This window comes from Chiloscyllium punctatum, chromosome 12 (assembly GCF_047496795.1).
Source record: "Chiloscyllium punctatum isolate Juve2018m chromosome 12, sChiPun1.3, whole genome shotgun sequence".
NCBI classification, from domain to species: Eukaryota; Metazoa; Chordata; class Chondrichthyes; order Orectolobiformes; family Hemiscylliidae; genus Chiloscyllium; species Chiloscyllium punctatum.
The window spans coordinates 49,416,573-49,432,459 of NC_092750.1; the positions used below are offsets into that span (position 1 = coordinate 49,416,573).

The window sequence follows — 15,887 nt, forward strand, 5'->3', positions numbered from 1 at the left end:
ATGACTGTTGAAAAGACCTTTACTGAACTGAATGAAGCAAATGAGTTAGAATCATTCAAATTCAAAGATAGTGAACTAGCATAATAACTTGCATAATAATGGGGATAAATATTCTACTTACTCTTATCAATTAACCAAGTGAATGGAGGATTATGGATACAACAGTCTTACTCACGTAACAGCAGATAAAGTACTGGGATTCTGTTGGGTTCAACAGTCACACCTCTCCGCCAACCCCTGATTTTGAGAACATTTGGGCATCAAATATCTTTTCACCCTTCAAACATTGAGTAGATACATATTTCTGAGGAAAAAAATGCTAGCAACCCACCTAAGTTCAAAAACAAGGCCAGAATATATGTCCTTCACTTTGTAGCAATGAGGATTATTAACATTCACTAGCCTAGAAAACCAGCGGAATAAAATGAATTGGAAATATACATACAAACAGATCTCTTTACAAACAGATTGACAGCTCTGGGATCCAGGGACCTGGAACTAAAGCATTTTTATTAATGTCAGTCATTCACATGTAGGTGATCTGGTAGTCTCTGTGTATTTGAAAGCTTATTCTCCTGTGTGTATAGATGCCATATCCATGTAGTGTTGCTGCATTATGGAAGGATTTTGCACCCTTTTAGTTACTGATTGATTCCACATCTGCTCTGCCATTTACTCACACCTGCATTACTGCCAGCTTCTTGAGAAAATATGGACTATTAGTCAATTAAAATTATTATATATTAATTATCAGTTTGTCGGTATTGAAGGCACAGGGCTGAAAATACACCCAATTGTTCCTGCTTTCTGGTGGACAACTTGACACCTGAAGCGCACCAGCAGTTGGAGAAGAAGGGTTTTACAGGACATGATAAACAGGAAACAGAGGACACACAAGTAGCACCAGTGCAATGCAAGCACTGGTACAATATAAGAGTAGTAGACAATTAGACTGGAATTAGTACAGTTAACCTCAACTTTCTTTTTGCCAAGGAGTAATGACTGCAATAGTCAGCGGTTTTTCCACGAATATTCTTCAGCTGTTTCTGGCTTGTAATTCTATGCTTTTCTCTTTTTAGTGAACTAAAGCAATTACACTAATTTTTCAACCCAAGCCTCATTAAATCCACAGATGTAATGCAAAACTATTCAATGAACATTCAGAAGAATTCCATGCTATTTGTGCTTGTTTAAATGTTTTCTTTGGTATACTAATTTCAAATGGGAGGAAGAAAAGCTCCATATGTAGAGCAGCAAGGGAGACTGGTTTTGGAATATTTATGTTGCATTTTCTCTGCAGTTTTTATTTTCTTAGGTTATTAATCAGGTTTTGCAAAAAAATGAGTCTGATTATTACTTTTGTTCATTCCTCAAAATAAATTTTGGATTCAATATACTCAGAACAAGGACTTTACGGTCAGAAAAAAGATGGCTGCTAAGATTTAGCAAAATTGTCCCTTTAATTCTTTATTTTCAACACAAAAAGACTGCAAAATTTTATTTGATATTTTAATAGGATTTAGAAGTTTCCCTACATGACAACAGCCCATTATATGAGACATTTAAAGGTGCTTATATAAGATAGAAGTATTATTGTTATTTAATTAATTTTATTGGATTCTGCATGGCAGGCGAGTGTGTTATGTGCTTTGCTGCTGAGACTGCCCCTTGTGTGTTGTGGACTTTACTAGTGGTTCTGCTTGAGTACTGGCTTTAAATGTTTCTCTAGTTGAAGGATCCACTGGTGGATATCTTTATTTGTAATTAGCCCAGATGTTTCAGTAAAGATTTCAAGGACGCACAACAATGGTTGTCTACACTGAAATCTGCCACTGGCAATGTCAGTGGCACCTGCAGTGTTGATCTCAATTACACAAGAACAGCACATTTCCTGTAAATGTTGCTCGAACACTGTGGTCACTTTGAAGTCCACATTTCAGGATTTACCCTGCTTGGGGAAAATTTAGATAAGAGTAAGATTTAAAATAATTCATGGTGCCCAGGGTTCCATGCTCAATTAGAAGGTATCTCCTCATTAGAGTCATTGACCAAAGTATAGATTAGGGCTATTATGGTGTGCAGTGCCAAGACACCCAGGCTCTAGATCCACCATGGCGCCCAGGGTTCCATGCTCAATTAGAAGGTATCTCCTCATTAGAGTCATTGACCAAAGTATAGATTAGGGCTATTATGGTGTGCAGTGCCAAGACACCCAGGCTCTAGATCCACCTGTTCCAGAGGTAATAATATCTCCGAATGGGTTGATTATAAAATAGCTTTATCGAACTTGAAATGCCTTCAAAGCATCTCCCTGAATCAGTTTCACAAAGTTTGTCTTGTTTGCGCTGTAAGCTTGCCTCCAACGGTGCATTTTCCTGCTGCAGCAATATTGATGTTAAATAAGAACGTGGACATGGATATGGTGGCATTGAAGAACCCAAAAGACATTTATTACAACCACCTATTACATTCCTCATGCACAGACGTGTCTAGGCTAATAGTAAGCAATTAATTTGCAACAGAGGACTATGTTTCCAGTAGAGTACCATGCTCACATGATCCACAATAAAATGGAGCATAAGTATCAGCTCATAGGTTGATAGAGTGATATTAGCAGTAGCATATCTCCTCAAAGCATACTGACATTCTGGCCTGTGACATGACACAACAGTGTGTTCTAAAGAGAACTGCTGATTGGACACTGCTGGACAAGGTACTGTTGTTATTATTACCAAGTATTCTATACAAGGTTCAACAGCAATTCTTATTTCTCACACATACCTCTTAGAGAAACATAGCATGACTGAAATATGAGTCTACCCAAGCCAGATTTTCTTCTACTATCCTGCTTGATATTGGACCAGTGGCAGTGACATTTCCTGCTCTGTGCATAAATTGATGATATTAACTGTGAAAGTTTTACAACAGCCCAAAATAATGTAAATGCACATGGTTATATTCCTCAATACTGAATAGAAAATGACCCCAAACCCTCAAAATGGGCAAGAGTTGCTTAGTTCGCAGACTGATGAGACAGAATTTTGAAACCATCACAATAACTCACATTCTGGCAGTCATTCTCTGATGCAGAGAAAATGATAAGCTTGAGTCCTTCATCAGAAGCAAATGATATTCTAACAGTGTTGGCCATGGGCAAATCAAATGGCACCGAGGTGGTTGTAGAAGGGGAACTGGCAATAGCTGTTGTTTCAGCAATGACAGGGGGAGCAGTTCTCAGCGGATTTACACTATCAGTTGCTGCATACCTTAATGAGGCACTGTGCTTTTGACCAAGGGGTGCACTAGATTAGATTCCCTACAGTACGGAAACAGGCCCTTCGGCCCAACATGTCCACATTGACCCTCCAAAGACCAGCCCACCCAGACCCATTCCCCTACCCGATATTTACTCCTGACTAATGCACCCACCACTATGGCTAATTTAGCATGGCCAAGCCAACTAGGTCAACTCAAGCAAACTATAGAGGTTTGCACATTGGTGTTAACAATGTTGTGGGACAATACCTTTAATTGGACATTAACTTCAAAGGAGCCTCAATTGACAACGAGCTGGGAAGAATGCCCATAGCACAGGCTCAGCCTTGGCAAGAGTGAGTGAACTGACTGCAGGGAGCAAGTCTTCATGTTTATTCTATGAATGAGATCTATAGAAACTGAAGCTTGTAGAAGTAGCTCACTGTCCTGGGCTTGATCATGTAATGTACCAACTGTAAATAAACTGCTTATTGTTGGAAAAAAAAAGAATGCCCATAGCTCTTGCCACCATGGGCTTAATTGGGTCTGAAATCTGAAATTTGATATGCAAATGAAATGGTCTTTTCTGCAGCTCATGAAAGCCAGATAGCTACAAAAATTCCTTCAGGGCCATTTGCATTTGAACCAGAGAAAATACTGTGATGCATTTAGAAACACAAACAGAAAGACAGTAATCAAGAGAATAGTGAAATCATGTAAGAACTGATTTTATTTTTGTGGAGGGAGAAGACATGGTTGAGGTATTTATCGAAGTGCAGGATGCTGCCAATTTAACAGCAACTCGGAGGAAGTAAAGATGTTGGATAAAATACAAATAAACACAATGCGGTTGAAATTCAGAGGTCAGTGGTATAAAGTGGATGACATCTGCTTGGACACCAGTTATATACAGCATTTGTTATTCAGTTCCACTGGAGTAAATGGAATATAGTGTTAGGCATTGCATACAACAGCCAGCAATCTAACATTGCCCATTTTGTACAACTGGCCATGATAAATTTCTACCACAATATTTTTGAAAGGTTGGTAAACCTCACAGTAGATGGGATGCATCCTAATTTACAGTGGGAAATAACTGGAAATGTTGGAGCCTCTGTCACAATTTCCTAAACCAACTTAGGGAATTGTGAGAGTGGGTAATTTCAGGTGCTGGGCTGCCAGAGGACTGGGTGATCGCAAGTGTCGCACTCCTGTTTAAAAAAAGTTTGGCAGAACATCAACCTTTCAGTGTAATAGCAGAGTGATGGGCGAAGCTGTCATATGATAATCTGGGAATTCACTGGTATTTGGAGAAGCATTAGTAAGTAACTGTAAGTTATTAAAGCACATCATTTGGGCTTGAGCACTGTTCCCCATCTCCTTATCCTAACTCGGACACACCAGGTCTTGTCATCATATAGTCGAGAGTATGGTACTGGAAAAGCACAGCAGATCAGGCAGCATCCGAAAAGGAGGCGAATCGATGTTTTGGGCAAGAGCCCTTCATCAGGAATCATCTTGTCATCATATAGGCCGCTGCCAGGACCACCCGTTGTCAGCTACTAATGGTTCCCTTTAACAGCTACTGTTTCTCCCAGGCTGACCTTTACCCATTCCTTGTTTGCCCAACTGCTGTTTTCTCTCTCTCAGCTCCATCTCTGCCTATTGTTTACTCCTTCCCCTCCCAATCTTTAGCATACATACCAACCATTACCTTGCTACAATCAATTCTAAAGAATGGTCATTGAATCACTACAGTGTAGAAGCAGGCCATTCTGTCCATGGAGTCTACACCAAACCTCTGGAAAGTATCCCACTCAAACCCACCCATCTAGCCTGTAACCCCCACAGCTAACTCACCTAGCCTACACATTTCGGGACAACATGGGCAATTTAGTGGCCAATTCACCTGAACTGCACATCTTTAGACTGTGGGAGAAAACTGGAGCACTTGAAGGAAACCCACACAGACAAGGGTTGGATGTGTAAACTCCACACAGACTATTGCCTGAGACCAGGTCCCCGAGGGAACTGCTATGAGGCAGCAGTACTAACCGCTGAGTCACCGTGACATCACTGGACCTGAAATGTTAACTTTGCTTTCTCTCCACAGCTGCTGCCAGAACTGCTGAGTTCTTCCACTAAAAGAAAAGGAAGTTATGCTGAAACTTTATAAAATGCCGGTTAAGCATTAGCTTTTGCACCAATCAGCTAGGTCTTAAAAGAAAAGATGTATTTATTTTAACTTTCCAAGATTCCATAGATGTGGAAAAGATTCTGTTCAGTGCAAAAATAATGTGTATAACTCTCTTCTTCACAAATGACAGAAAGCAGAAAACTATAGGCCAGTTAGCTTAACATTGGTCATTGAGGAATTGTTAGAAGCAATTATTTAAGATTAAAGGGCACTTAGAAAGGTCACAGTTCACAAGCAGAGTTAACATTTTTTTAAACAGAACATATTGTTTAATCAATTTATTGGAGTGGTCTGGATAAAGGGAAACTAGTGGGTGTATTATATTTAGATTTCCAGAAGATATTTGATAAGGTGCCTCAAAAGGATTTTGCAGCAAATACAAGTTCATGGCATTGGGACCAAAGTACTGGCGTGGTCAGAAGTTTGGCTCACTCATGTGAAACAGAACTAGTGTAACCGAGCCACATTCTTACTGACAAGATGCAAAATGAGTTGTGGGGCTAATGTCAAGTTTGCCGATGATTCAAAGATAGGTTGGAAAGTCATTTGTAAAGGTGACCTAAGGAATTCAAATCTGCTATGTGGGTGGGCAAAGATCTTGCAAATTGACTATTACATGGGGGAATTTGAAATCATCCACTTTGGTAGGAAGAAATAAAAATAAACATAATATTAAAATGGTGAGAGATTGCAGAGGTCTGAGATGCAGAGAAACCTGGGTGTCTTCATGTGTGAATCACGAAAGGTTAGTATGCAGGTACAACAATAGTTTAATTCAGAAAACTAACAGAAAGTTAGTGTTCATTGTGACTGAAATGGGACACAAAAACAGGGAGGTTACGGTCAGTTATAGGGCATTACTGAGACAATATCTGGAATATTGCGTACCACTTTGATCTCCTCACTTAAGGAAGGATGGAAAGCATTGGAAACAGTTCAAAGAGGAGTCACTAATACCTAGAATGTGCAGGTTGTCACATAAGAAAAGATTGGAAGTTTACAATAGAAGGTGACAGGACTAAAATATTTAAGTTCTTGAAGGTCTTGATAAGGGTGCATGTGGAAAAGATGATTACTTTTGTGGGAGAATATAGCACTAGGGGTCACTGTTTAAAAATAGGGCATCACCCATTTAAGAGAGATGGGAAGAGATTTCTTTTCTCATATATGGTTTCCCTCGAGTAGAGAAGGGAAACTATGCCAGGTGGCAGAAGTAGTCAAAGGGACAAAAGTTAAAATAGAGGTGTCAGGAGGAAACAGCGAGTTATTTCTCTTTGGAATTCATTCCCTGAGCTGGTAATGGAAGCAAATCCAACAGTAGCATTTAAAAGAGAATTGAATAACTAATTGAAGGAAACAAAATTATATGAGGACATAACAGGGGGCTGGAATTAATTGGGGATTTCTAATGAAGGGCTAGCACAATGAGCTGAATGACCTCATTCAGTGTTATTTTATCCAAGGTTCTCTTCAATTAAATAAAATAAGCCTAACACCACTTTTTAAACCAATCTTTAAATAACAGCAGGAATGAAATAAATGGGAGACACACTGAGTCGAAAAGTGTGGTGCTGGAAAAGCACAGCCAGTCAGTCAGCATCTGAGGAGCAGGAGAGTCGGCGTTTCGAGCATAGGTTTGTCATCAGTAATAGGAGGGGGGGGGGGGGGGGGGGGAAGGTGTGCCAAGGGGGCACAGAGATAAATGGGAGAGGGGTCAGCCTCCCTCACCCATTTATCTGTCAGCACCCTTGGGACCCCCCCCCACATTCCTGATGAAGAGCTTATGCTCAAAATACCAACTCTCCTGCTTCTTGGATGCTGCCTGACTGGCTGTGCTTTTCCAGCACCACACTTTTTCACTCTGATTCCCAGCATCTGCTGGTCTCACTTTCTCCTAAGGCACTAAGTGAGCAAATTTAGGAAGTTAAATATATAAACTACCAAGAACATTCCAAAGTAAACTCTTACCTAACAAGTATATGGTTTCTTGTATTTACTGAATTGCCCTTAAGTTTAATTGCTTATGTGAAAGAGACATAAAAAGTATGGAAATTTGCAGCAGCTTAAAATCAATTTCAAATTTCTTACTGAAAATCTTAAAAAAATAGAATGGGCTTTACCCTAACATTGAGTATTTTTAATTGTTTGGATCAGAAGTACAATTAAATATTGTTGAAGTGCTTCAAGAGTAAATAATCAAACAGACCTGAAAAGTTACCAACACCATAACGAAATTGTGTAGCTATTAAATATGTTAAGGTGTGTGCACTGAATGATATCATGGAATGATTTATCATTCAACATAATAAGAAATTTGTGACAAAAACAGTAAGATAGTACATCAATTTAAAGAGAAACATATTTGCTAAGACCTATTAGCTACGTCAAACCTATCAAAAGTAACACCCACAAACAACCTTCCCCCACATGTAGAGAAATGGTGTACTCAACAGTGGTGCTTGTGGGAACTATTAATAATCAAAAAACCAAATACAGCCACATGCAAATACAACAGTAAACTGATGATCTTTTGGTTGAATATTTGCTGAAGGTTTCATTATTTGACCATATATTACAAACAAAATTCTTGGTAGTGAGTCAAAACAAGGAAAAAAACAACTATATTAGTAAAAACTCACGCTTTCCGACTCTCAATGGTAAGAAATTAAGCTGCTGATTAAAGTATTGCTTTTGAAATTGGTGACCGCTTCGAAGGTGATAACCTTAAACAAATTTGATTAAAAGGACTGTAATCACATTTATTAACGTTTTTCAAAAGGAACTGAATTGTCTTAATGATGCATTTCTGATAAAAGAATAAACAATGTCAGTACTGATTTACCTCTCTCTCCCAACAATGTAAAGGCAAGCTTGTGAACTCGAAGACTAAGCAAATTATTGAATCTCATTACCATAATTGGCAATTATTTCCCTTCCCAACTTTACGTTTTGAGGAAACTTTGTTTACAAATTTGATGTTATGACCCTGGACTTTATTTTGAATTAGCATGTATTAAATCACATGGCATGGCATGGTGGCAAAGTAGTTAACACTGCTGCCTCACAACACCAGGGACCCAGATTCGATTCCAGCCTCAGGCCACTGTCTGTGTGAAGTTTACACATTATCCCCGTGTCTGCGTGGGTTTCCTCCCACAATCCAAAGATGTGCAGGTTAGGTGAATTGGCCATGCTAAATTGCCCGTAGTGTTCAGGGATGTATAGGTTAGGTGCACCAGGGATAAACATAGGGGAATGGGTCTGGGTGGTATACTCTTCGGAAGGTTGGTGTGGACTTGTTGTGCCTAAGGGCTTGTTTCCACACAGTAGGGATTCTACTTCTGAACAGTCTATGAAAGAAAAAGTAATTGGTTATGCAATAGCTTAAACAGGAATGGTGATATAACAAGTTAGTATTAAAGCATAAAACATAGGAGAAGAATTAGCTTATTTGGCCCTTTCAATTGGATCATGACTGATCTGATAATCGTCAAGTCCAGTTACCTGCCTTTTCCCTAGAACCCTCGATTCCCTTCATGATCTGTCCACCTCTGCCTTGAATATACTTAACAACCCAGCTTTTACAGCCCTCTTGGTAAAATAAAATCACTGATTCACAACCCTCAGACAGTTTCTCCTCATCTCTGCCTTAAATGGGTGATTCTGAGATAATACATTCTGATCTCTCCACAAGAGGGAACAGCTTCTTCACACTTGTCAGACCCCCTAAGAATCTTGTATATTTAAATAAAGTCACCTCTCTTTCTTCTAAACTCCAATGAGTACAAGCTCAAACTCTCTTTGTGAGAATTCCTCTATGCATAGGATCAACCAAATGAACATTCTCTGGACAGCCTCCAATGCGAGTGTATCTTTATTTAGACAAGAGGACCAAAACTGTACACAATATTTCAGCAGTGGTCAAACTTGTGCTTTGTACAGTTTTAGCAAGACCTCCCTAATTTTAGACTCCAGTCTCATTGAAATATAGGCCAACATTCAAGTTCCCTATTATCTGCTGAATTTGGCTGCTCACTTTGTTTTGTGATTCATGCAATAGGACCCTCAAATCCATCTGTGCAGCACCTTTCTCCCACTTATATAATATTCAGCTCTTCTATTCTTCCTGCCAAAGTATATAAATTCACATTTTCCCACATTATATTCCATGTGCTAAGTCCTTAAACGCTTCACTAAACCTGTCCATTCCCATCTACAGTCTTCTTGTGTCATCCGTAAACTTGGGGGTAATACATTCACTTTCCTCATCCAAGTCATTGTTGTTAATATATGTGTCCCCAGCACTGATACCTGTGGCTCTACATTCGTTACAGGATGCCATCCTGAAAATGCCCCTTTATCTTCTGTCTTCTATTAGTAAATCTTCTATCCATGCTAATCTACTACCATTATTTTATGAAGTACAGGTTGTTCTGCTGTAATGCGATTGATGAACTGGGGACACTATCTTTAAAGCGTGAACTTTTAAAATGTGTGTTGGCTATAATACAATTACATCAATATTTTAAGCACTGTTTCTAAATTCCGAGTCTTCTATAAAATGGGATTGCACAAGAACATAACCATCATGTTCTAGAAGAACACCTGTAGTCTTATTTGATTAGATTAGATTTGATTTGATTACATTACATTACAGTGTGGAAACAGGCCCTTCAGTCCAACAAGTCCACACCGATCCGCCGAAGCGCAACCCACCCATACCCCTACATTTGTCCCTTACCTAACACTACGGGCAATTTAGCATGGCCAATTCACCTGACCTGCACATCTTTGGACTGTGGGAGGAAACCGGAGTACCCGGAGGAAACCCACGCAGACACGGGGAGGACGTGCAAACTCCACACAGTCAGTCACCTGAGGTGGGAATTGAACCCGGGTCTCTGGCGCTGCGAGGCAGCAGTGCTAACCACTGTGCCACTGTGCCACCCACCGTGCCGCCCACTATCTATGAATTCTTTCCACAAATTGCTTGAAAAATGAACCAATGTAAAATCAGTAAACTTTTTCATCGCCCCTTTATCAAATGTACAATTTAAACAAATGGAGCACATCCCTTTTCCAATTTCCCATTACCCATGCAAACTCAGTTAGGACAGCCCTAGTGGAGAATGCATTGGGTGGGTAGACTTACATTCATACTCTTCAGTAGAGAGGTGAGGATACCATTTAGGGAGAGGTGGCGAGATTTGGAAGACAAGCGAAGAAACAGCAGAACAATTGTCCAAGGATAATAAGTCACAATGCTGGCTACAATACAGACAGAACTTTTATACAGATTTCCTATAATAATTATCTGATTGATATAAAGATAATAGAGTGCTGCAACTACAAAGAATGGAAGGAAATTATCTAACATGCATAATCTAACTTAATTCACAACAGGCAATGACAATGTTATCTAAATCACGCCTAACAATTCTGGAAAGTTAATTAGCTGCAATAGTTAAACTTTTTTTTTGGCTATCTTGCATTATACACCATTAGACAAATTACATGCTTCAATTCTATATTAATTCATATACTCTATTCTCGTTTAATACATTTTTCTATTAGTAAACTTAAACCATTTTTATTTAAGGTCAGGATATAAAATGTACAGGACCCATTGTAAGAGAAAGAATTTAAAAGCACCAAACATGCTGCCAAACTGTACTCCCCACCCAGTTATCAAACACAGGATACAACAGAGTTTGTTTACTTCTTACAATTGAATCCATACAAAAAAGGTCCTTGCACAGCTCTGTTGTCAGGTCAATAATCAGTGTTGAAATACTGAAAGATCCAGATAAAATTGTACCTTACTTCCCTCTCTCAAATACTTGTCATAGGTCTACTTTCTTGCTTGAGTTACTTACCATTCGTGTTTTGTAAACTGTTAGTTTGCAAAGGCTTCAAGAGGCTTGCAATAATAACCCTTTATTTGGATTTACAATTGTATTTTAAACTCTTTCAATTTTTTGATTTTTTTTCAATGCCATCTGAATATTGCACAGGCATGTGTTCCAGACAGCACATTCATATTTACATGGTACTAATTACAACAGACCAAAGTGTAAGCAAATAAGATGTGGTATTATCAAGAAAAATGCAGGCCGCTAAACTGGATGGCTCCCAAAAACGGGCTTGGGGTAATGGTACACAATTAACCCTTGCCTGTTAATTGAACTGCTGGCAATATGCCAACCTCAGTTTTGGGTCCACGCTGCTGTGTGCAAGCTGCTCACTGGATGCACATTCAGCAACTTCCTCCTAGCACTTCTTAAAGTTAGCCTGTACTTCTAAATGGAAAGTTGCAACGTGGCTACAATGTGCACTGGCAGTCATGCAGGAAATGAATAAGACCTGGGAAAGAATGAAATACATAACTGATAATTTCCCCACTTTGCATATTGAAGGAGAGGGATGTAGGAGAAGTGTCCCATATCCACAGGGGATCAAGAGGCCACCAGTCACTTGGTCAAACTGGGTCAGACTGCTGCAGTAAAGGTCAGTGCAAGCAGTCTAGATATCTGGATTCTGCAAAAAATTCAATTAACTCAAATGAGTAGTTCATGTCATTGAAGCATCTTGAAATAGCATGTCCTCCTAACTCCACCTCTAGCCTGAGACACTCCTTACTTCACCATGCCTCCATTACTCAAATACCAAATACCTGCATCAACTGGGGTCACATACCGAACACTCAAATGAGTTTCACAGTCACACAAATAGCAGCCTCTTATTAACATCCTAGAATGTTAAACACACCATTCAATTTAACAATCACATCATCCATCAACCTCGGGCAAGAAGAGCTAACCAGCCAGAATTAAGCATGTCTGCATGTTTCAACCCTCATGAAGAAAAGCGTATTGGAACAGGAATTACTTAAAAATAATCAATTCAACATAAAGCTACTTTACTGAATCCTCCTCCTCACATCCCACGTGATCTCAGCCAATACACATTTAACACAAGTGTACAATTCTTATATGCCCGCAACCTCCCTTCTTGTACCTTTCTCCTTTAGTTTAAATCACAAAATGCAACCTCAGCAGGCAGTGGAGGAACATCAATGAGACAGTGATGATGAAGAGAGCATTACTCAATTTCAAACTCTCACTCGCACAGATAGTCACTTGTATGGGATAGCATGGGGACAAGATGTGCACATGGTGATACATAGTGCATGTGCCAGCTCAGTGGAGGACTTGTAGGCACATGAATAGGCACTCTGGAGGGATACTAGAATCATAGAATCCCTCCAGTGTAGATAGATAGGCCATTCGGTGCATCGAGTCCACACTAAACCTCCGAAGAGCACCCCACCCAGGCCATCTGTACCCTATCCTTATAGACCTGCATATCCCATGGTTAATCCACCTAGCCTGCACATCCTTGTACACTATGGGCAATTTAAAAGAGCCAGTTCACCTGACCTGCATATCTTGAGCGTGTGGGGAGAAAACCCACACAGACTTGGAGAGAATATGTAAACTCCACAGAGACAGTCACCTGTGGCTAGAATCGAACCCAGATCCCTGGCATTGTGAGGCAGTGGTGCTAACCACCAAGACATTGTTCCACCTAGAAGGCACCATGGAAATCACAATGGTGATTAGTTTATATGCATGACTTGGGAGGTGATGTTGTGACTGTACAGGACATTAGTTAGGCCACTTTTGGAATATTGTGTGCAATTCTGGTCTCCTTCCTATTGGAAGGATGTTGTGGAACTTGAAAGGGTTCAGAAGAGATTTACAAGGATGATGCCAGGGTTGGAGGATTTGAGCTATAGGTTGAATAGGCTGGGGCTGTTTTCCCTGGAGGCTGAGGGGCATGGATAGGTTAAATAGACAAAGTCTCTTCCCTGGGGTGGGAGAGTCCAGAACTAGAGGGCATAGGTTTAGGGTGAGAGGGGAAAGATATAAATAAGAACTAAGGGGCAACTTTGTCACACAGAGGGTGGTACGTGTGTGGAATGGGCTACCAGAGGAAGTGCTAGTACAATTGCAACATTTAAAGGGCATCTGGATGCGTATATGAATAGGAAGGGTTTGAAGGAATTTGGGCCAAGTCCTGACAATTGGGACTAGACTAGGTTAGGATATCTGGTTGGCATGGATGAGTTGGACCGAAGGGTCTGTTTATGTGCTGTGTTTCTCTATGTCTCTATGCACGTCCGGATTTACTTTCTAAATTTGATTAGGAATATTTATTTTATGAACATCTTTAATTTTAATTTGCAAACCAAGAATGTGATTTGATAGTTTGATGCAGAAATGGAAAAATGACGGACTACTCATGAGTGAACAATTGGGATTGTGGTTACTGGTATCTCACTTAGAGTACATTTTCATGTACAGCAATAGTGAAAGAAGCACTCTAGGTTATTTCCCACACTCTTCTACCTTCATCTCTTCTTGCAATGTATCCTGTTTTATATCAGCCTTGCTCATTCTCCCACTCCAGCACTCTTATAGAAAGACAGTCGTCTAGTCCACCTGATTTGTGCAGAAGCTTGGAATTCAAACAAAAATCTTACAGCATCTTACAAATCATTGCCTGTGTACCTTTGCAACTTACAACAACTATAGAAGGCAGGAAACATTTGCAGAATTGTACCAATAGCCAAGGCAAAAAAAAAAACAACCAGCAACTAATTAATGATTTCTTTAAATAGCATTGGTGGGGGTTCTTCCTGCTACTTTACTCATGTTCAATCTGTGAAGTACAGTGATGATATTGGTTGGAGCATTAAGAGATAAAGTGACACTGTAGATTGACGTCAAATCAGTGTTGCATGTTACAACTGACAACTATCACAAACTGCCTTCTCTACATACTTTGAACTAGTTGCACACTAATGCATTTACTAAGAATACATTCAGCACAAATTCAACTACAGCTGAATCTACAAACATTGGGTGTCATTTTGCACTCAAAATGACACCAGTAGCCTAACCATCAGGTGCTACTGAGCTGAATTTCAAGTCTACAATGCCTTACATTTGAGACAAATAACATCAACAGTCTTTTTATTATTCAGCTTCAAATACAATGGTTAGGATCTGAAAAGAAAAATCTGATGCCTTTAAAAGAAAGCTATACAAAGTAACAACAGGGGGCTATCACTTGTAAACCATGGGAGAAACGCTAAATAATTCCCATCCACTTTTGATGGCTGTTAGAAATTCTATTTTAAAAAAAATCACCAGAAGGAGAAACCCTCTTGAGGTTACAGCCATTTCCTATGATCAGGCATAATGTGCTTCAAATGTTGGTTTTCTACCAATTCAGTTGATCAATTGCACCTTCTTCAGACTCTCTTTTTTCTATCATGTTTACATCTGATGTGACTCAATGACAAGTCTGTCTGGGCATGAGAAGTCAGCTTGTCATGTTGATTTATGAGTGCATCAAACTGCAACTTGTCCAAATTGAAGCTCACAGTTCATTAATTAGAGCATTGTGACTTTGAAGACTACACTCAGACTGTGGGGTTTTAACATTTGCCTTAATTTATGTGGTCTGAAATGTGTATCTCTAAGGAAAAACTGAAAATTCCCCGTCTGTCTTTGAACTTCTTTTGGACTATACAATAATCATTTCTTTGTCCTTTATAAAGACTGCATCCCCATGTCATTAATACACATCGAACTGCAGCTGATGAGTAAGCCTTTCTGAATTAGCAAACAGAAAGGAAACAAAGATGAGAGACCATAGAAAAAGAAACCTTCATTACAGATATATCTCACAACATCATGCCTCTTCTTTTTTCTGCCATTTCCATTTTAATTATAGAATATTACTCTTTTCAATACATGTACATACCTCTTTAGTTGGTTTCCCAGCATGTTGTTGCTGCAGAAGCTGAAGATGCAACTGCTCTTGCTGTTTCTTATAAAACTCCTGAAGCTGTTGCTGTTGTGAAAAAGGTTATAAAATAATTACATTAGGACAAAATAAACATTTAAAACTTTTTTTTAATGTCGTGACACACAGGCTTGCAATTTGAAAAGAGATATGCAGTCACGTTCTCTTATCAACACTTGAACGACCTTTTGAATCAAAACTTGCCAATAAATCCCTCAGTGTATGAACTATTCTTAGCATTATCATTTCAGAACTAATCTTCAAAATGAACTGATGAAAACATGCCATTTTCCACACTAACTAATTAAAATATGGCAAGAAATGACCTTTGTCTGTCTGAAGAAAGCCAAAATATGCCCTTGCTGAGAATACATGGTTATATACGGAGCAGTCAACGTAATAATTCATAGGAGTAATTATTAGCAATTTTCTAAACAGGTCACTCAAAAGTGATCTGTAAGCAAGAGCAGTCAACCTCCTCTAATATATCTGGCACAAGGGCATAACACGAGAACTAGAGGCGTTATTTCAGCAGCAGACTTGCTGAAAAAAAATGTGA

General features: G+C 39.3%; 1 protein-coding gene across 21 annotated transcripts in view; it reads right to left on the bottom strand.

Moving 5' to 3' along the window:
- The window catches only part of foxp1b (forkhead box P1b), a 478,263-nt gene that overhangs the window by 106,678 nt on the left and 355,698 nt on the right, over positions 1-15,887 (bottom strand). For all 21 annotated transcript variants that reach the window (XR_011962055.1, XM_072582560.1, XM_072582559.1 and 18 more), the window contains one exon: positions 15,287-15,376. Coding sequence is in view for 20 of the 21 variants with exons in the window: in XM_072582560.1 (XP_072438661.1) it covers positions 15,287-15,376 (90 nt within the window). In the remaining variant the exon portion in view is untranslated. The remainder of the gene's footprint in view (positions 1-15,286; positions 15,377-15,887) is intronic.